The sequence below is a fragment of the Lucilia cuprina genome, chromosome 4 (genome assembly GCF_022045245.1).
Source record: "Lucilia cuprina isolate Lc7/37 chromosome 4, ASM2204524v1, whole genome shotgun sequence".
Taxonomy (NCBI): domain Eukaryota; kingdom Metazoa; phylum Arthropoda; class Insecta; order Diptera; family Calliphoridae; genus Lucilia; species Lucilia cuprina.
Genome location: NC_060952.1, coordinates 95,354,680 through 95,376,415, shown reverse-complemented (window position 1 = coordinate 95,376,415; position 21,736 = coordinate 95,354,680). Strand labels below are relative to the sequence as shown.

The 21,736-nt window shown below is 29.4% G+C and overlaps 5 protein-coding genes across 5 annotated transcripts in view; 4 read left to right on the top strand and 1 right to left on the bottom strand.

Moving 5' to 3' along the window:
* The window catches only part of LOC111676526 (rho GTPase-activating protein 92B), a 7,729-nt gene extending 3,270 nt beyond the window's left edge, over positions 1–4,459 (top strand). Inside the window, exons 4-5 of the mRNA XM_023437486.2 lie at positions 1,950–2,910; positions 2,978–4,459. Of these exons, the coding sequence (XP_023293254.2) occupies positions 1,950–2,910; positions 2,978–4,065 (2,049 nt within the window). The 3' untranslated portion in view covers positions 4,066–4,459. The remainder of the gene's footprint in view (positions 1–1,949; positions 2,911–2,977) is intronic.
* A 6,028-nt stretch (positions 4,460–10,487) lies between these two features.
* LOC111676548 lies at positions 10,488–11,837 on the top strand. Its single transcript, XM_023437507.2, has 2 exons — positions 10,488–10,831; positions 11,701–11,837. Exons 1-2 carry the CDS (start codon positions 10,597–10,599, stop codon positions 11,826–11,828), a joined length of 363 nt encoding a protein of 120 aa, XP_023293275.1. The 5' UTR covers positions 10,488–10,596; the 3' UTR covers positions 11,829–11,837.
* Positions 11,838–11,866: 29 nt separating this feature from the next.
* On the top strand, positions 11,867–12,425 carry LOC111676547. Its single transcript, XM_023437506.2, has one exon. The coding sequence runs from the start codon at positions 11,867–11,869 to the stop codon at positions 12,320–12,322; it is 456 nt and encodes a 151-aa protein (XP_023293274.2). The 3' UTR covers positions 12,323–12,425.
* Positions 12,426–12,524: 99 nt separating this feature from the next.
* On the top strand, positions 12,525–18,890 carry LOC111676517 (cilia- and flagella-associated protein 43). The gene is made up of 10 exons (XM_023437477.2): positions 12,525–12,581; positions 12,642–12,907; positions 13,263–13,642; positions 13,709–14,922; positions 15,408–16,901; positions 16,957–17,524; positions 17,841–17,984; positions 18,052–18,335; positions 18,389–18,550; positions 18,623–18,890. The coding sequence occupies exons 1-10, from the start codon at positions 12,565–12,567 to the stop codon at positions 18,768–18,770; spliced, it is 4,677 nt and encodes a 1,558-aa protein (XP_023293245.2). The 5' UTR covers positions 12,525–12,564; the 3' UTR covers positions 18,771–18,890.
* A 23-nt stretch (positions 18,891–18,913) lies between these two features.
* Positions 18,914–21,736, bottom strand: part of LOC111676556 (putative fatty acyl-CoA reductase CG5065) — a 9,796-nt gene continuing 6,973 nt past the window's right edge. The window contains exon 9 of the mRNA XM_023437517.2: positions 18,914–19,045. Coding sequence (XP_023293285.2) covers positions 18,979–19,045 — 67 coding nt within the window. The 3' untranslated portion in view covers positions 18,914–18,978. The remainder of the gene's footprint in view (positions 19,046–21,736) is intronic.

Below are 21,736 nucleotides of genomic sequence, written 5' to 3'. Positions count from 1 at the left end.
AGTTCTAGTTCAGTTCTAGTTCAGTTCTAGTTCAGTTCTAGTTCAGTTCTAGTTCAGTTCTAGTTCATTTCTAGTTCAGTTCTAGTTCAGTTCTAGTTCAGTTCTGTTCTATGTATGTAAGTAATAGTTCATGTCTAGATTTGTATTTCTGTTATTGTATAATTAAGAAAATTTTATATTCCAAATTATAGAATCTCTTTTTGAATAATGTCATAAATTTTGCTCCATTTTTTTAATAAACAGTTGTTATTTCTGTAAAAAAGTCTTACTCACACCTTTGTAAAGATCATAACAATGAGGATTTGATTTTGTTTTGTCTTTTTCAATTCATTATTTTTCAATTATTTTTTTGTACAATTAATACCTTATTATAAATTATTGTTGTTTTGTAGTTAATTATAATATTTTAAACCACAATGTGTCATAACACATCCACTTTACTTATAAGTAGTATTCGAAACTATAATGGCTTTGGAGCTTTAAATGGAAAGACACACTAAACTTAAGTAAGGGTATTCAGTAGAGAGTCATAAAAATGCAATTTTTAACCTAATATCTAATTAATTTGAAATATCAGCTGTCAGAACAAAAGTTTTCAACTTTGTTAAAGAAATAGCTAACTCTCATTTTATTTATAGAGAATTACAAATTAACTTTTAAAAATGTAGTTTTTATCTGCTTTTTAACTAATAAAACATAAACTTTATTATCTTTTAAAACTAGTTTTGTTGTCGTTTAATTTCCTCTTGCATTGCATACCCCTAATGTATTGTCGCAAATATGGCATGGCTTTAAATTATACATACACCTACTAAAATAGTAAAAAAGAGAAATTATAACAGCAAAAAATAAAAAAAAAAAAAATAAATAATACAAATTTAAATTAATAATAATAAGAAAACATAAATAATAAATTAAATAACTGATTATAGATAAACTTTTGACAATGACGAATTTATGTATGTATATACACACACCCTACTTGCACACATACTAACTTGCATGACATGATATGTTTGGTAGTGTTAAAAACACTATTCAGAATTGTTAATGTCACTTTAAATATTTATTATAATCGAAGATCTATTAATACTGGCATATAATCTTTTTTACCTTGATTTCTCAACCACTATTTTTTCATAAACTCCAATTTTCAGTTCTAGTTCAGTTCTAGTTCAGTTCTAGTTCAGTTCTAGTTCTAGTTCTAGTTCTAGTTCAGTTCTAGTTCAGTTCTAGTTCAGTTCTAGTTCAGTTCTAGTTCAGTTCTAGTTCAGTTCTAGTTCAGTTCTAGTTCAGTTCTAGTTCAGTTCTAGTTCAGTTCTAGTTCAGTTCTAGTTCAGTTCTAGTTCAGTTCTAGTTCAGTTCTAGTTCAGTTCTAGTTCAGTTTTAGTTCACTTCTAGTTCAGTTTTAGTTCACTTCTAGTTCACTTCTAGTTCCGTTCTAGTTCTAGTAAAATTGATATTTAAAATTGTCTACTAAAGGGGCATTTGGTATGTTACAAATGAATTGACTAAATGACTGCACCTTCATTTTAAATTAGGGTGGTTATACAAAACAAAAAAAGTAAATGAATGTTTTAATGATAAGATTTGTCTTTATCTAATAAACTTTGAAATGTCTACAGTATTTTGCAATTAAAACAAACAAAAACAGAAAATGACAATAATTTCTTCATTTTTCAAAAGAAAACTAACTGCAGTTGCCTCTTTAGACATGACTAAACGTTAAGGAAATTGGTTTATTAGGTCGTAAACATGCTGTACATTTGTTACAGAAAAACTAAATAACTAATCAATAAAACACAAATGTAGTCATAACTGCAAAACACAACACGTATTTACATGTTTGTATATAAAAATAAATAACAAAACAAAATTTCCGCAAATACTTTTGCAAACTATTAAAACTATTGATTGATTGGTTTTTGTTTCGCTTGCACTACTTTTAGGCTGCCATACGTTTAGATGAGCCACAGGCGAAAATCAATCACATTAAAGATCAACAGGAACAATGTGAGATTAAATTGGAAAAAGAGCGTGACTCATGGGCTGCTCAAATGTTTGAATTGATCGCCAAAGAGGATGTCATTGTTCAATGCATACGAGATTATGTACTCAACCAAAGAAACTATCATGAGCGTGCTTTACAAAAGGTCAACACATCTTTGGCCAATATACAAGATATAATACAATCCACAGTGAAGTCACGTTTTGGCACTTCGCTAACGGATCACTTGGATTCTACAAATCGTGAAATATCTTATATTATAGAGTTATGTGTCTGCTGTTTGGTGGAGAATGGTTTAAGCGAGGAGGGCTTATTACGTGTGGGTTGTGCCAGTACTAAATTGAGACGCATGAAACATGCTTTAGAGGCACAGTATGTTAAGACTCCTCTGCCTTTGGATTATCAAGATCCTCATGTTATAGGTTCTATTTTAAAGTTATATTTGCGGGAATTACCTGAACCTTTATTGACCTTTAAGTGCTATAAAGATTTTCTTAAAGCGGTTGAAAAACACTCAGAGGAAGAACGTAAAATTGAGATTAAAAATACTTTGGCCAAACTGCCCACTTCAAATTATTTAAATTTACGTTATTTAACAAAATTCCTATGGTTGGTTACCCAAAATGTCGATTGCAATAAAATGTCTTCACACAATTTGGCCATAGTCATGTCACCGAATATGTTATGGCCTCGTGTTGATAAAAACAATCCAGCCGATTATATGGGTCAGGTGAATAGTTCATCGGCTGTTAATATCATTGTAGAGCTGTTGATAAGTCAATGGGATTATTTCTTTGAGGGTGAGGTGGATTTCTTTGTCACTTTACAGCGTGGCAAACTGTTTGTGGAGGATAAAAGTAAATCGAATTCTTCGAATGAGAATTTAGATCGTCATGATATAGGTAAGTGTTAATGGAATATATTTACTAGAGAACTTGTATAAAAAATCATTTATATTTTTCTTTCAAGACCTCTCTGATAGTCCCCGCTATGGCACCATAAGACGTCAAAAGCCCTGTGCTCCTTCACCACCTGCAAAACCACAAAATATTGTAGTTAGCTCTGATCCTAATGGTTCAACTGCAAATGAAACTACTAAAAACAATGGAGAACTACAGCATAATAATCACCAAAGAGCTAAAGAACTATTTCCCTCAAACAATATAAACACCACACAAGCGGTAACTAATAATAACAACAATAGTAGCTCGGCTGAAAAACCTGAAATTCCTCCCTTACCCAAACAACTGCTCCTTCAACAACAACAACAGCAACAGCAACAAACGAATCAAAACGAAACAAATACAACGATCACAACTAATACAACACATCCTCCCATTTCCGCCAAACCTGTACCCATGACACGTACACAATTTTTCGGTTTAGATAATTTACCCTCACCCACTGCTGATCGCAAGAGTAATGATAGTGTTAGTTCTCTAAACTTTAAACCAGATCTCCCACAAAAACCAAAAATACCCAAACGACCCATGGTTTTAGGTTTATCAACAACAACTGCCGGCGGCAATGGTTCCGGTATAAATAATAAAAGTGATGAGGAATCTACTCCCACTAATAACAGTCAAAATACCAGTGATTGCTGTACAGCTACAAATGGTTCATTACGTGGTCATAAAACTGCCGAACAATTGGTACAAGAACATTGTGATAATGTTACCGCTTTACAGGCCAATATTGGCAGCAGTAATACCTCGATACCCTCAGCTATACTTAAAGAAACCAATCATAATAATCATTTAAATCTACAGACAACTACTGCAACAACAACAACAACTGCAAATCATAATACTAATAATCAGGGCAATTTAGAAGTGAATGCTAATGCTATGACTGCACCGCCTCCTGTCATACCTCCTCCTCCGGCTGTAACAGTGGCAAAAGTTATGACAACTAATACTAACACCACAGATAAACCAATAGAGATACGCTTGACCACCCCCACAACTCCGGTATCGCCTAATATGATTATGACACCTAAACGACCTACAGTGCCTGCTCCACCCCCGCCTACAAGTGCGAAAAAACTAAGTGAATGATTTCATTTACAAAAATGAAATGTTGAGTTTTGAATGCTGGTTTAAAGCGTGTTTGTTAGTTAAGTTTTGGGCATGTGTGTGTGTGTGTGCTTATGTGCTTGTTTAGCACAAAGTTGATTTTTTTGAATTTTAATTTAGGTTTGAGAAAAAAAGCAGGATTTGTTAAGAAATTAATGAAATAGAAAGAGATTGAACCTCGAAAGGTTGAGGTTTTATTAAAAAAGTGCTTTTGTACAAAATTTTCCAGAGAAAGTTCATTTAGTATGTTATCGATGAATTTTCTAAGAGATTTTCTAAAGAAATGTTTTATTATCGATAAACTTAAATTTTGTTATCGGGCACATTTTCTTTAAGTTATCAATAACATTTACTTCAAAATTTGTGTAATCGATAAATTTCCTAATAAAATTTTTTTCATGTTTAGGAATGTAGAAAATTTTAATGTTATCGGTCTTTTTTAAAAAAGTTTATTTATCGATAAACTGGAAATTTTTTAAGAATTCTTAAATCTATCGATAACTTTTCCTTATAAATTTGTTTGATCGACACATTTTTTATAGAAATTTGTTATCGATCAATTTTATTAATCTTTTTTCTTTGTATCGGTGAAAAATACAATTTACAAAAGTTATCGATAACTTTACCTTATAAATTTGTACCTTTTCTAATGAAATTTTATTCAGTTTAAGAATCTTTTTATTGAAATTGATTTTTATCGATAAATTTTTTATAAAATTGGTATGTTATCGAAAAATTTAACATATTTTCTACATAAATTTGTGTTACCGAACAAGTTTTTTTAGAAATTGTATGTTATCGTTAAAAAAGCAATTTTCAAAAGTTATCGATAACTTTTCCTTACAAATTTGTACCTTTTTTAAAGAAATTTTTAACAGTTCAAGAATATAGAAATTTAATGTAATCGATCAATTTTAAATTTTCTTTAGAAATTGTTTGTTATCGTTGAAAAAAAAAACAACTTTTATAAGAAATTTTAAGTTATCGATAATTTAGTTTTCATAAATTTGTTTTATCGATAAGTTGTCTAAAGACAAATAAATTTCTATTCAGTTCAATTTTTATCAATAAATTTTTTATACAAGTTTTATGTTATCGATAAATTTGATCAATTTTCTTTAAAAATTTTAAGTTATCGAATATTTTTTACGTTATCGATAATTTTTGTATTTACTTATTATTTGCGATAAATTTTTTCTAAATTTTTTAATTTTTAAAATAATTTTTAGTTATCGATAATTTTATTTAATTTTAATGTTATCGTTGAGTTTTTTTGTTTTTGACAGAGATGTGAAATTAACGATAAGTTTTCTTTAATGTTTTTGTTAAAGTTTTTTAAATCAGTTTATGTTATCGATAAATTTGATCCATCTTTACTGGAAAATAAAAGTTATCACTAAATTTTCTTTTTTGTTATCGATTAATCTGAAAAGGTTTCAGAAAATTTGTTAAAAGTTTTATATTATCGAAAAATAAATTTTTATCAAAAAAGTTGTACTTTTAAGAAATTTCGTTAAATTTTTAAAGAAATTTAATGTTATCGATAATTTTTTAAAAATTTTTTTCAATAATTTTATAAAAATTTGTTTAAAATTTTTATGTTATCGCTAAATTTTGTTTATAAAAACATTGTTATCGATAAGTTTTCTAGAGAAAAACAAAGTTATCGATGCAAATATTACAAAATTTAGATGTTATCGATAGCGTTTTTAATTAATTTATGAACATTTTTATGTTATCGATAAATTTTCTTTATAAAAACATTTTTATCGATAAGTTTTCTAGAGAAAAACCAAGTTATCGAGTCAAATATTAAAAATTTAGATGTTATCGATACCGTTTTTAATAAATTTATGAAAATTTGTTTAAAATTTTTGATGTTATCGATAAATTTTCTTTATTAGAACATTGTTATCGATAAGTTTTCTAGAGAAAAACAAATGTTATCGATAATTTTTCATTAGATATTCAATGTTATCGAAAAATTATTATTTTTTAATTTTCTTTTATCGAAAAATTAAAAAAAAATTTATAAAAGTTTGTATGTAAATTTTAAATTTGGTATGAAAAAGTTATCGATAAATTTATGAAAAATTGTTTTCTAAATTAGTGTTATCGATAAATTTGCTAGAAATTGTTATTGATGAAAAATTTGAAATTCTTTTATGAAATAGAAATGAAGGGAACAATTTTAAAAAAAGTACTTTTTTAAGTACTCTTTCGCTCCTAATCTGCATTTCAATTCGAAGCGAAATTTTTTGCGTTTGGCAACTTTGGAATTTTGCATTTCAATTCGATGCTTCGCCACATAAACAACAACTTACAAAAATGTAGTTACGATCTTAACGCAGAACACATTCGTGAGGGATTTTAACGAAATGGTATTGCTACTTTTTGTTGAAATGCCTGTTTTCGATAGCTGCGTAACTAAAAGTAATCGAAACGCAGTATAGTAGTGATTAACTTTTCAACAAAGTCTTTTTTTAATTAACTTTAAATAAAACCTTTAATCTCTTTCAAACTCTCTTTTTATTTATAGAAACCAAAGTCCTGTCTTTTTTTTTAATGCGTTTAACTCTTTTTTTCTTTATAAAAAAACAATTTACTTAATTTATTCTTTTATCCTATTGTTTCCCATAAGACTCTTTAGTGTTTTTAAAAAACTTTTACCTAAAGCTTTTTTTTTAATTATATGGTTTTTAAAATTTAAACTTTTTATTATTTTTATCCCAAAAAAAAAACAACCTTATGTTCCTTTATTGTATGTAAATATAAATAAAAACCTTTAAACAATTTAATTTACTTATAAAGTTAAAACTTTTGTTTATGTTAAAAAACAATTATTTAAAACAAAAGCGCACATTTTGAAATTGAAAAAAAAATATATAATAATTACTTAACAAAGAGATAAAGTATAAATTAAAAACAAAAGACATGAAATAAACAACTCTTGTCATAATTATTGGCATTTCTATTAAGCATTTTTTTCCTTTTTTTGCAATCCCTCCCCCCATAACTTTCTAACTTTAACTTAATTAATAACTATTTGAAGGCTTTAAAAAAGTGCTATAAGAAAAACACAATATTCATTAAAAAAAACATAATTTTTTTATGAAATATAATTATTATTATTATTTAGTCATATCATTTAATTAATAAAAAAAAAACTAAAAAGAAAAACTTAATAAATTATATCAACTGCTTATATTTAAAAGAAAAATATAAGTAGAATATATATAAAAAAGAACGAAACAAAAAGCAACATTTACATATTCTTATATTTAACCTAAATACATAGATACATACATACAAACATATATTATTATATAAATACTTAACTTATATATAAACTATATATTATAAAATATATAAATATAATCGCTATCTATTAGTTATTTATGTTTAGTTTTCTTTTGTATTAGTATTATTGTAATGTATATGTGTAAACCTTTCTAACCTTCCAAAATTTTTCCTCTGGTCTTTTTCCTCTTAAAGACTTTGCTAATTTTGTGAATGTTATTTGTTTTAAAGTATTCTCTTTCTTTTTGCTTATTATTTAGTTAACTTTTCTTTCTTTTGTTTTATTTATCAATTTTATTGTTCTTCTTTTATTCCTTTTTTTCTTGTGTATATATATACAAGTAATTAGTTTGCAATTAAAATAAAATTTATGTATTAATAATCTGAATACTTTTTATTTCATTTTATATTTTTCAATAGGAAACCTTATTTTGTTTAAGAGAATTTTCACGGAAACATTTTGAAACTATAACACTGTCAAAATTGGAAAATTTTAATATTTACGGTATTTGTAGATATGATTGGACTAGTCTATAGATAAGTCAAGAAATTGATATAGACATGTCAATTGCCTAGTCCATAGGCAAGTCTATAGGTTCGTCTATAGACAAGTCAATAGTATAGACCATAGGCAAGTCAACAGACTTGTTTATAGATAAGGCAAAAGACTATTCTATAGACAAGTCAAATGACTAGTTATAGGCTAGTCTATAGACAACACAATAGACTAGAATGTAGACATGTCATTAGACTAGTCCATGGACATAAGACTTGTCTATATACAAATCAACAGACTAGTTCATGGAAAAGTCAATAAATTTGTATATAGAAAAGTCAAAAGATTAGATCTATTGTCTATAGACAGACTAGTCTATAGACAAGTCAACAGACTAGTATATAGACAAGTCAACAAACTAGCCTATAGACAAGGCAACAGACTAGTCTATAGACAAGTCAACAAACTAGTCTAGAGACAATTCAATAGTTAATAGTTGATAGACAAGTCTACAGACAAGTGAAAAAACTAGTATAGAGACATTTTTTTATACATATCCATAGACAAGTCGATAGACTAGTCTGTAGAAGAGTCAATAGACTTGTCTATAGATAAGTCAATAGACTAGTCCATAGACAAGTCAATAGACTAGTCCATAGACAAGTCAATAGACTAGTCCATAGACATGTCAATAGAATAGTTCATATACATGTTGATAGACTAGTCTACAGACAAGTCATTAGTGTTATCCATAGACAAGTCGATAGACTAGTCTATACATAAATCGATAGACTAGTCTGTAGGCAGGTCAATAGACTAGTCAATAGAATAGTCCATAGACATGTTGATAGACTAGTCTACAGACAAGTTATTAGAGTTATCCATTCACAAATCGATACACTAGTCTGTAGACAAGTCAATTGACGTGTCTATAGACAAGTCAATAGACTAGTCAATTGACGTGTCTATAGACAAGTCAATAGACTAGTCAATTGACGTGTCTACAGACTAGTCTATCGACATGTCAATAGACAAGACAATAGACTAATCAATAGACAAGTCAATAGACTAGTCCATACACAAGTTGATAGATTAGTCCATAGCCAAGTTGATAGACTAGTACATATCCAAGTCAGTAGATTTGTCCATAGAGAAGTCGATAGACTAGTCTATAGACAAGTTAAAAGACTAGCCCATAGGCAAATTGGTAAACTAGTCAATAGGCATGTCAATAGACTAGTCTATAGGCACGTCAATAGACTAGTCTATAGGCACGTCAATAGACTAGTCTATAGTCGATTTAATATACTAGTCCAGAGAAAAGTCAATATACTACTCAAAAGACTAGTATTTAAAAAAGTCAATGTTAGTCCATAGACAAGTCGATTGACGAACCCATAGACAAATCTATAAATAAGTTGATGAACATGTTGATATACTAGTTTACAGACTAGTCTATAGACAAGTCACTCGACTAGTTCATAGAAAAGTCTATAGAAATGTCAATAGGGTAGTCTATAGACAAGATATTAAACTAGACCATAGACTAGTAAAAATACTAATCCATAGACAAGTTTATAGACTAATTCATGGTCCAGCCAATAGATTTGTCCATAGACAAGTTAATAGCTCATACACTCTAAACTAGCAGGGAGACAAGTCAATAGGCTAGTAAAATGACTAGACAAGAGACAAGCCGCCCAGACAATAGACTAATCATTACACTTTTCCATGGGCTAGATAATAGATAAATCAACAGATCACTTAATAGATCAGTCAATAGAGTAGTTCCTAGACTGATCCAAATTCTCTTTTACATTGTTTTATTTATTACTTATCTTTTTTGATTTTCTTAAATCTTATTTTATTTATGGTTGTGATTTGAAAGGTTAGTACTTTGTGTTGTGTTAAATCCATCGATTCAGTGCCTTGGATTGGAATTTCAAAGAGAAAAAACAACTACAAATCTTACATATAAAAGTTCAAGGGTTTAGAAATAAAACTTCGGTCTAAAGTACTGAGTCGCATTCGTTTAATCCTAATGCTTTAAAAAAAGTGAAAAAAGTTATATTTAATATTATAAGAAATTTTCAAGAAAATAATTTGGAAGCAAAGCATTTTTTTTATTTCAAACAAAACACTGTGCACTTTTTCTGAAAAAAAAACTATAAAACAGTGTTAATTATATAAAAATAAAAACAATTTAGAAAGCAAATACATATTTAATATTAATATTTATATAATAATTAGATTAACAAGAGATATTTTTGACATAATTACATGTGAAAGTATATTGAAAATACTTCAACTATTAGATGATACTAAAACTCAAATAAACAAAATATAATATATTTAACAAACCAATAAACAAATGAGCATTAAATAAATAAAAATTATAAAATATATTTTAAACGAGTTTTTAAATAAATATCCACAAAAAATAAAACTAGGTTAAAAAGTCATTCATACAGCCCTAACACAATAATTACCTCAACAAGAAATCGATTTATATGAAACCTTAGTAATCATTACAAATCCCTCTGTGGAATTCTTAACAAACAATTTTCAAATATATTTCAAAGTTTTTATTGTCTGTAAGTTCAATTTAATTTAGTTGTTTTTTAGCTCTTCTCAAGCAAACATTTAATTAAAAATTTCCATATTTTTTCAAATTAAAACAAATGTAGAATTTTTAAACCTATGGTTGTAGATTTAGAATGAAATCGAAAAAGGGCGCATTTGCCAACTCGTCTACAGGTTATAGTAAACGTCATAATACTAGTGCGCATAAGTCCAATAGTAATAAACCCGTTAAATCAACGGAATCTTTGTCCGGCTCCGTTAGTAAGAAGAACAAAAAGGCGGTTGACAAAGAAACTGATAAACCGCCAGTGGAGGAACAAGATAATGATTTGAATTCGGGGTTTGGTAATTACATGAGATCAAATGAAGGTAAGTAATGAAAAAGAAAAGAACTAGAAAAGATCCTGAACTAGAACAGAACTCGAATTGAAACAGAACAGAACTAGAATAGAACTAGAACAGAACTAGAACAGAACAGAAGTAGAACAGAACTAGAATAGAACTAAAACAAAATTAGACCAAAACTAGAGCAGAATTAGAATAGAACTAGAGCAGAACTAGAACAGAACTAGAACAGAACTAGAACAGAACTAGAACAGAACTAGAACAGAACTAGAACAGAACTAGAACAGAACTAGAACAGAACTAGAACAGAACTAGAACAGAACTAGAACAGAACTAGAACAGAACTAGAACAGAACTAGAACAGAACTAGAACAGAACTAGAACTAGAACTGAACTAGAACTGAACTAGAACTGAACTAGAACAGAACTAGAACAGAACTAGAACAGAACTAGAACAGAACTGAACTAGAACTGAACTAGAACTGAACTAGAACTGAACTAGAACTGAACTAGAACTGAACTAGAACTGAACTAGAACTGAACTAGAACTGAACTAGAACTGAACTAGAACTGAACTAGAACAGAACTAAAACAGAACAGAACTACAACAGAACTAGAACAGAACTAAAACAAAATTATGCCAAAACTAGGACAGAATTAGAATAGAACTAGAACAGAAGTAGGATAGAACTAGAATAGAACTAGAATAGAACTAAAACAGAACTAGAAAAAACTGGGACAGAATTAGAATAGAACTAGAGCAGAATTAGAGCTGAACTAGAACAGAACTTAGAACAGAACTAGAACAGAACTAGAACAGAACTAGAACAGAACTAGAACAGAACTATAACGACACTTAAATTGATCTTTTTATTATTACATTTCTCTTCCAGGAGTTGAAATGATGAAAATCTTTGTATTCGCCAATACGGTAATGGTGATTGTTACTATGGCTTGGCCTCATTTTAAAGCGCAATGTTACTGGTTATGGGAATGGTTGGAAACTTTTGCAGAAGAATAAATTTAAAAGATAATTAAATAAAAACAAATACAATAAAAATGGTAGGACCCTTTATGCAGGGCGTACTGCTCATGGGTATTATTTACTGGTATTCTAAGGGTCTTATCAGCATGATAAACGATTATTATCGTGGCGAATTTAATCGAAAATTGAAAGATGAAATCAAAGAACAAAAACTGGGCAATATTAAAGCACCGGCATACGATTTAAGTGATATGGAATTGCTTGTAAATATTGAGTTACAAAAAGACAAACTGATGCAAAAAGCAGAAGAACGAGAATATTTTGTCGGAAATAGTGATCTTAAGGAAAATACAAGTTATTGTTATCGTTTAAATGCCAAAGAAGAGTTTCTAAATATGTTATTTATTACAATTTACGATTATTATAGAAAACATCCGGTTAAAAATCCTATATGTTGGTTAAAAGAAAATAAAAATAGTTCTTGGGCTTATTATAAAGAATCGTATAATGATTTTAGTTTAATAAAGTAAAATTAGTTTTAGCATTTAGTTAATTTAAATATTTATATATAAAGTGTGTGTTGTAAATGTAAAAATGTATTTTAAATAAAAAAATTCTAAATTTCAACAAATATATTAAACTGTTACATGATTTTTACTACAGACTGTAACTATTTATTTACCTTGGTTACCAGACAATTGACACAAATTTCTTTCAAACAACAAAAAAATATACAAATATTTTTTTAAAAAATTTAATAATTTAAAGCAAAATGGTCTCTACTGTGTCGTAAGTTTGATTAAATTTATTTTTTTTACATTTTATAATTGTTACCTTTTTATATTCCAGCTGGACTTCTTTTGCCGTGCCCTCTACACTGGTTAATGTAGGCTCCGAGGCCGTTTGCATGTTGTGCGATAATATTTTATGTTTTACCGATTTAAAAACGAAGTCTATTTCTTATTACAAAGCCGAAAGCCCCCAATTAGGTTTGAGTATTTCAGCCATGTCGGGTCATAATAAATTCTCATTGGTGGCATTTTCTGAAGTGGTTTTAAGACCTGCAGTGCATATAATACAATATCCAGATTTTTCCAAATATGCCGTGTTTTGTAGTGAGTGAATGTTTCAAATAAAATTTTGAGAACTGAACTAAAACTGAACTAAAACTGAACTAGAACTAGAACTGCACTAGAACTGAACTAGAACTGAACTAGAACTGAACTAGAACTGAACTAGAACTGAACTAGAACTGAACTAGAACTGAACTAGAACTGAACTAGAACTGAACTAGAACTGAACTAGAACTGAACTAGAACTGAACTAGAACTGAACTAGAACTGAACTAGAACTGAACTAGAACTGAACTAGAACTGAACTAGAACTGAACTAGATCTGAACTAAAACTGAACTAGATCTGAACTAAAACTGCGATAAAGTTTTCAAAGTTTTTATTGCAATTCTTTCCAGCCCAAAAAATAATTTCTTTTGTGGACATACGTTTTAATGAATACGATTTACTAATAGCCATCTCTGGTTATCCACACTACACTTTGTGTATATGGAATTTTCGCACGGGTCAACTGTTGGTCCAACATGACACCCTTAAAGAATCTTTAGCCAAATCCCTTTTATGCTCGTTCCATCATATACCAGATATAGTACAATTTTCTAAATGGAATCGTGAGATATTAATATGGCAATTATGTTATTCCTCTACCGGAGTAGATTTGCATGAGGTGTCCAAAATAGAGTTGAGCAAAGAGTTTACCTTGAGCGACATAAATAGCATGTGTTATGGTGAGGATAATAATTTGTATGTCGTGGATAATTTTGCCAATGTTTCGATGGTAAGTGCAGATCGATAGATTTATCTTTTATAACTATAAAAAGATATTTCTTATTATTTTTTACAGGTGGAAGTGGCGCAATTTCATTTAAAACCCCAATGGTCGGTATCAGATCCTTTGGAAATGTCTACTCAGTTTAAGAGTTTTTATATAGAAAGTCATAAACTGGGACTTTTGGTTTATAGTAGTGAATATGTTTATTATTTGCGCAAAAAACTAAGCAAATGGCAGTGTGAATGGAAGCTTTCCCATGATATAATGCAAGAAAAAGGTCTACGTAAATGTGTATCTAATAGTAATGGTGAAATTTATGCCTCAGCTGCTATAGGTAACCTTTATCACATAGAGGCAGTGGAGGAGGTTAAACTAAATCCTGTTAATATTTATCATGAGAATAGCATAGATTTTGTGCTTCTAAAGGGAGTGAAAGAAGAATGTTTAATACAACTTACCACGGATCACGCAATAAAAGCTCTTCAAATGTCTCGCTTTGCAGAGTTTTCTAAATTTGTAATACCGTTTGCTAATACCTTGGTGGCCCATAATCTGGGTCCCTTTATTATGGTGGGTACTTCAAAGGGGAGAATCCATTTCCTTAATTACTCTAATATCAAAGAACCTTTTGAATTGAGCAGCATTGATACCCATCAAGGATATGCTATAGGTTCATTACAACTAATGGATCAATTGGCGGTATATCGCACCATTTACTATGATTTTTATTTGCTGAAAACCGATTTTACTCACAATTCATTTTACGAAATAGGACCTTTTCAACAAATCAGCGAAACAGACGGCATCTGTCAATATTTTCTGGGGGAAAACAATCGTATTTTCATGTTCATTAATCGTGATTCTCAAATAAAATTGCCACATTGCAATACACTCAGTTGTTATCACTGGCTGCCCGAAACCAAGAAACTTGATGTTCTAGACTACCAATTACCCCACACTTATCGTGATGTGGGCGAGGTGACGGTGACAATGAAAAATATTGTAGAATTTTTTGCTATACGTTTGGAATCGAATATTTTGGATTATTTACAATATAAAACGGATACTAATGAGTTAGTTTTAGTTCATTCCATTCAAACGCATCATTTGTCTAGCATTAACGGTATCAAAAGTTCACGAAATCTTTTAACTTGGGGTGTTGATGGAACTTATATCCATTATCGTTCTCATAAGAAATCACCTAAACCATATGGTATATGTCAAATATTGCAGATTAAGTATAGACCTAGAGTGGTGCAAAAAGTTCTGGATTGTTTCAACGCCAAGTAAGTAAAACTTTACTAGTTTAGAAACGTGATTTTATGTTCTAATTTAGATCTAGTTCAGTTCTAGTTCAATTTTAGTTCAGTTCTAGTTTAATTCTAGTTCAGTTCTAGTATCGTTCTAGTTCAGTTCTAGTTTAGTTCTAGTTCAGTTCTGTTCTAGTTCAGTTCTAGTTCAGTTCTAGTTCAGTTCTAGTTCAGTTCTAGTTCAGTTCTAGTTCAGTTCTAGTTCAGTTTTAGTTCAGTTTTAGTTCAGTTCTAGTTCAGTTCTAGTTCAGTTCTAGTTCAGTTCTAGTTTAGTTCTAGTTTAGTTCTAGTTCAGTTCTAGTTCAGTTCTAGTTCAGTTCTAGTTCAGTTCTAGTACAGTTTTAGTTCAGTTCTAGTTCAGTTTTAGTTCAGTTTTAGTTCAGTTTTAGTTCAGTTCTAGTTCAGTTCTAGTTCTAGTTTAGTTCAGTTCTAGTTCAAGATCTATTTTATTTCTTTCGCAGATATCTGGTCTACATGTACTCTCTGGGCGGCATAAAAGTAATGCGTGTAGCCTCCACTGGAATACCCACCATTGAAAATCAATTCGTTGAGAACACTCCCCTTATCGTGGAACCCTATCTAACTAAAACTCAAATCATAAATCAAGTAACTGCTGAAGTTGTTATTGAACATTCAGACGAAGAAAAACAAAAGCAAAAAAAACTTTTGCAAAATATAAGAGATCTCGGCAAGGAAGTGACAGCTCTCATCGATTATGACATGTCGGTGACGGGCAAGTCTCAGGGTATCTTTAAGAAATTCTGTTTAAATCACAAATGGTTGAGACAACTCACTAAAGAAGCAGAAAAACTATGTGAAGCTGAACGCCGATCTTTGGAGGCCGCCATACAAGATCAAAGTCGAATAAGGGATTGGTTTTATTTTATTATAATTTCCACGAATAGTGGCATTAGTTTTAAAATACGAGCCATATTCTCAAAGTTTTCTTTGGAAAATTATGGTTTACGTAAAAGAAATGATAAATTTGCTTTGTTATATGAATTATATAGATTTTATGATTTGGAAAGTTTGGAAGAAACTCAAGAAGAAATTGAGGGAAACGATATGAAAGTGGAGGGCGAATCAAGAGAGTTAAAGACCAAGAAAGATTTAAATTATTTTGAGGTATCGGGTACATCATCCTATGAACACATTATGTGTGAGGAATTGGCCATGCAGGATGTTAATATTGTTACCGCCAATCAAATGTATAATCAAGATGCTAAAATAAGAATACTCTTAACCGATCGTTTGAAATATGATTTCAATAAGAAATTTGAGGAAATCAGACAAATTAAAAGTGAACTCATGGAGGCCATATTAACCACCAATAATACTTTAATGCAAATATACGAAAACATGAATTGCATGTTAAGACTTTTGGGTAGAGAAGAATTTAAACCACCCCAGTTATCAAGACCCGATTGGCAAAAAGATGAATTTGTTAAAAACATTATGGAAGTAGACGATTCCGAAATTAAGGCCGTCAATCGGCGTAAAAAGAAAGCAGAAGTGGAAATAGCTAAACGGGGACGTTTGCTGTTGTGGTCGGTGGATTTTTGGGTACACGCTTTAATAACCATGATGGATGGTGTTTTAGAAAAACTATGGGAAGAGGAAATTAAGAAAAATATACCCATACCAGAGTTTCTAAGTAAAAAAGAACCCGCTGATTATACTCTAGAAGATCAAAAGGCCTTAAGAGAGTACGAAGAAAAATGTCGCTTATTGGAAGAGGATCGCAAGAAATACTTAAATATATTAAAAGAAAATGAATCACAAATCAATGAACTCAAGACGGGCTATATTTTAAAATTAAATGAAAACGTTAGTGAAATGATGATTTTGAAACTGAAATATGATTTTGCCATAAAACATGTTCGTTTAAGAAATCTAAATACCAAAATAATGAATTTTAAAAAATTGCAATGGCTTCAGCGTATCAATATGTTAAGGTTAGTATTTCGAGTAAAATTAAATAAAAAAATTAACTAAAATTTCACTTTAAAGGCAGGACATTGATTTAATAACGGAATATGTGCACAAATATTCCAAACTCTTCGAGTTTTGGTCCAAATCGGTAGAGGATTTACGACTGAAAGTTGACTCTTTATTGCTAAAGGAAAAGTCCGTAGAACGTTTGTTTAAAGGACAATTTTTGAATAGTATACCTCAACATTTGGGTCCGGAAATGACGAAATTTTTTAAAAAGCGTCCCAAAAGTTTACCCAAACTTTTACACTCTACTTTGATTTGCAAAGAACTTTCATTGCGTGTCAACACCAAATCACAGCCCAAATTTAATTTTCCTTTACCCAAAGATGTTTACGAATACTTGGATGGTTTGAATAGTTTAGATGAAATCGGTAATATACCCGTTTCCTTGGAATCCAAACATTGGGAACAATTTGTTAAATTGCGCAGACAAAAGGTGGAAATGGAATTGAAAGTACGAGCTGTTAACTTGCAGTTGGCCGATAGTTGTTCGGGCATGAATAGTTATGGCAGGGAATTGTCCAATTTGAAGAGTATTAAAGTGGAGGCACTGAAGAGATTGCACGAGGCTCAAGAAGAGTATGTGAGTAAAATAAGAACTGAAATAGATCTAAACTAGAACTGAACTAAAAATGAACTAAAACTAAACTAGAACTGAACTAGAACGTAACTAGAACTGAACTAGAACTGAACTAGAACTGAATTAAAACTGAACTAGAACTGAATTAAAACTGAATTAAAACTGAACTAGAACTGAACTAGAACTGAACTAGAACTGAACTAGAACTGAACTAGAACTGAACTAGAACTGAACTTTAACTAAACTTGACAACACAATGTTTTGAAATATTCCAATCAGTTCAGATATTTTATTGAACTTAATCTGTCATATTCCTCAGCTTAAATTAGTACAAAATCAAACTTTGGAATTGCGCCTAACAATGGGTCAAGTTGAGCTTAATATCATGGGTTCCCTGAAAAACTTGCAGAATTGTGTGCTCATGCATGAGGATGATGTAAATGACATTAATGCCTTGATTCTGGTAACATTTCCCTGAAACATATAAAAAAAATCCTTCTCAGACTAAATTTCATTTTTTGTTTTCCTAGAAAGCTGGCCAAATGAAAATAAAGGCCATGCAAAGAGTTGCCTTCTTTCGCCGTCAGGTTATCTACAAAGAATGGGAACATAAAGTGGTAGGCGCTAATATAGAATATTTGAAAAATATGCTTTATGTTATAGGAAAATGTAAAGTATCCATAGAATTTTTGAATATTCTAAGAAACTGGAAAAAAGTTAAAGCTGAGAAACAGAAATTACTTAATAACGAGGGTCTGCTGGAGAAGGTGGCTGAAGAGAAACTAACGGGTTTTAGAAGACAATTAGTGAGATTGTAAGTGGAGTAAAATATTTTAAAATTTATTTTAAGTTGAAAATTCTTTTTAGGAGTGATAAAATTTCAGTGGTGCGTCAACAAATCGATGAAATGAATCTTGCGAATAAACGTGTTAATCGCCAGATTGAAGATCTTAAAGTGGCCGTGTCATTTGCTCATACAAATCGAGATTTTATGATCGAAGAAAAGAAGCGGCGAGAACAAAATGAAAAGTGAGTTAAATATTTTAATTCTTTTTAAGGGAAATTTTGTTTTAATAAATTTTATTTTTGTATTTCTATTAGAATGGAAAAAATCAAACGCCATAGTACTTTAATAGAAACCGTTCGTCGTGATTATGTCCACATTATGGAATTAAAAACTATTTTGGAACTGCAACGTCTACGTACTTATCCCACACTGGGACCTAATCCCAGTCATTGTTTGGCTTAAAATTTATTAAACTTGCTTTGAATTTTTAATAAAAATTCTTTTGACATGAACAATTTAAATAAAAAAAACTACTAAAATTTAACATAATAAAATTTTAAATTTTTTTAATATAAAATAGAAATTTCCTTAAAATTTCTATATTGAACTTTATTTTTTATTTGCTACAACCCTTAAATTATGTAAAAACTTACTTGACTTAATTAAATTATTATAATAAAATATATAATAATATCAAAATCATAAAGGTATGTACAAAAATCCAAGACCAATATAATCTGCAAATGAAATAAAAACAAATGTAAACATTAGATTTCAGCAAAATATTCGTTTGTTAATAAAAATCTAAGAGGTATGTTTAGTTAAGGAAAATGTAATAAAATTCGCAGTGGTGACGGTAGGTAATAGTGTGTTTCTAATTTCCGTTATAAAATCGTTTTTATAATGAATTTTAATGGAAATTTTTACCTACAAGTTCTACAAAAATAATTATAAAACATTATTTTAATAAATAATAGCATTAACATAATGATTTTGTTAAAAATTATGCAAAGACACGACAAAAGTAAAATATTATTTAAATAAGCAAGCGATGTGTTCAGTCAGAGCAAATGTAAACAAAGAGTAAGTCGATAATAATGGGTTATCTTATTTCCGGATTTAAAATTTATAGTTGAATAATCTATATTGTATACCATATTTTAATAATGACCTTCAAGGTAGGGTTCTATAAATCGGCTTTCGAACAATCGAATTTTTGTCGAAAAAAGTCGAAAAGTCGAAGTCGACTATTTTGTACCAATAAAGTCTATAACTCGACTATCGTCTATGAGAAAAGTCGAAAAATCTACTTTGTAAATAAAAGTCGAAAAGTCGGAAAGTCGAAAAAAGTCGAAAAAAGTCGGAAAAAGTCGAAAGAAGTCGAAAAATTCGGAAAAAGTCGAAAATAGTCGGAAAAAGTCGAAAATAGTCGAAAAAGTCGGAAAAAGTCGAAAATAAAATTTTTTTATTAATAATAAATATTAATAATAATAATATAATGTTAAATGGCAACATTATAAATTTACGCTTCTGGCAACTTTATAAATTTTTAACTCTGGTCGGAAAAAGTCGAAAATAGTCGAAAAACAAATAAAAAAAATATAAATAAATTTTTTTTATTAATAATAATAAATATTAATAATAATAATAATAATAATAATAATATAATGTTAAATGGCAACATTATAAATTTACGCTTCTGGCAACTTTATAAATTTTTAACTCTGGTCGGAAAAAGTCGAAAAAGCCGAAAAGTCGGAAAAAGTCGAAAAATCGACTTTTAATTAAATGAAAGATGTCGAAATGTCGAAAAATCGACTTTTAACTAAATGCAAAAAGTCGACTTTTCATAAAATGCAAAAAGTCGAAATGTCGACTTTTCATAAAATGCAAAAAGTCGAAATGTCGACTTTTCATAAAATGCAAAAAGTCGAAAAGTCGACTTTTCATAAAATGCAAAAAGTCGAAAAGTCGACTTTTCGTTTCAACTATAGAACCCTACTTCAAAGAATACAGTTAATTCAAAAATTTCCAATGAAAATATTTTATAGTTTAGTTTTCATTCAAAATCTTTAACTCTCAGACAATGTAAATTGTAACAATGTTTAATGAAAAATTACCCCTTTATAAAATTTTGGGTAAATATAAAGCTCACTATGATTTTTTGTTTATAAAATATATCATATTATTTATAAATAACATCTAAAATGTGTCATTTATAATCTCAAAATGATTTCTATGTAAACAAAACCTTTTTTATTTTAATATTTTTGTTTTTTAAATCTCATTATCCCTCTTTACTGTTTCAATACGAAACTTTCTACCCCTTTAATTTTGACCAGTGTATTATTGACAATAAAAGGGTGTGTTCAGTGTTGTTTTTTCACTTTATTTAGTTTAATGCAATTTCGCGCCGCGTGAAGAAGCAGATTTTTCGTTTCTCTAATTAAAAGTGTGAAAGTTTAATAATAAAAGTGTTTTAAATTAAGAAAATACGTTACTTAAGTGTTAATACAATAATATTCAATGTTTGCTTTACTTATACTAGTGTTTATTATATTTATTATTATATTAAAAAGAAATAATGGCAAAATAGTTGTCAGAAATAAAGAAAAATGAAATTGCTCAGAAAAATTGCGTTTCCAAAGAAAGTAAGTTAATTTAAAGATTTCCTTTAGAAATTAAGATTATTACAATAAAGATTCAATGTTTTTTTTATAAGTTTTAAATGTTTTTAATGAAACAAAATTCATAGAATTTGGCAATTTATTGCCGCTTCTATTTCGTGTTGTTTCTTTTGTTATTGCGTTTTTTGTTTGCAAAGTGTTTTTTTTTATTTTTTCTTGACATTTCATCATGGTTTAGCGTCTGGAAAATTTTTTTGTTTAAAATTCAGTGAAACATTTTGTTGTTGTTTTAATAAAATTAAAAAAATTGTATAGTCTAGTGTATAATCTAGACTATAATCTTGTCTATAGTCTAGCCTATAGTTTAGTCTATATTGTAGTCTATACTCAAGTCTATGGCCCAGTCTAGTCTATAGTCTAGTATATAGTCTAGTCTAAAGCCTAGTCCTAAGTCTCTCTATGGTTTACGTTATAGTCTAATCTATATTTTAGTCTATAATCTATTGTCTAGTTTATAGTCTAGTCTATAGTCTGGTGTATAGACAAGTCTATGGTCCAGCCTAAAGTCTAGTACTAAAGCAAATAGACAAGTCTATTGTAGTCTATACTCAAGTCTATAGTCTATATTGTAGTCTATACTCAAGTCTATGGCCCAGTCTATAGTCTATATTGTAGTCTATACTCAAGTCTATGGCCCAGTCTATAGTCTAGTCTATAGTCTAGTCTATAGTCTAGTCTATAGTCTAGTCTATAGTCTAGTCTATAGTCTAGTCTATAGTCTAGTCTATAGTCTAGTCTATA

Coding starts and splice junctions, on each gene's coding strand:
- LOC111676547 (XM_023437506.2), top strand. CDS start 11,867: ATGGTAGGACCCTTTATGCAGGGCGTACTGCTCATGGGTATTATTTAC.
- LOC111676548 (XM_023437507.2), top strand. CDS start 10,597: ATGAAATCGAAAAAGGGCGCATTTGCCAACTCGTCTACAGGTTATAGT. Junction 10,832..11,700: donor TTACATGAGATCAAATGAAG/GTAAGTAATGAA, acceptor TTTCTCTTCCAG/GAGTTGAAATGATGAAAATC.
- LOC111676517 (XM_023437477.2), top strand. Junction 13,643..13,708: donor ATTTTGCCAATGTTTCGATG/GTAAGTGCAGAT, acceptor TATTTTTTACAG/GTGGAAGTGGCGCAATTTCA. Junction 16,902..16,956: donor CAGCGTATCAATATGTTAAG/GTTAGTATTTCG, acceptor TTCACTTTAAAG/GCAGGACATTGATTTAATAA.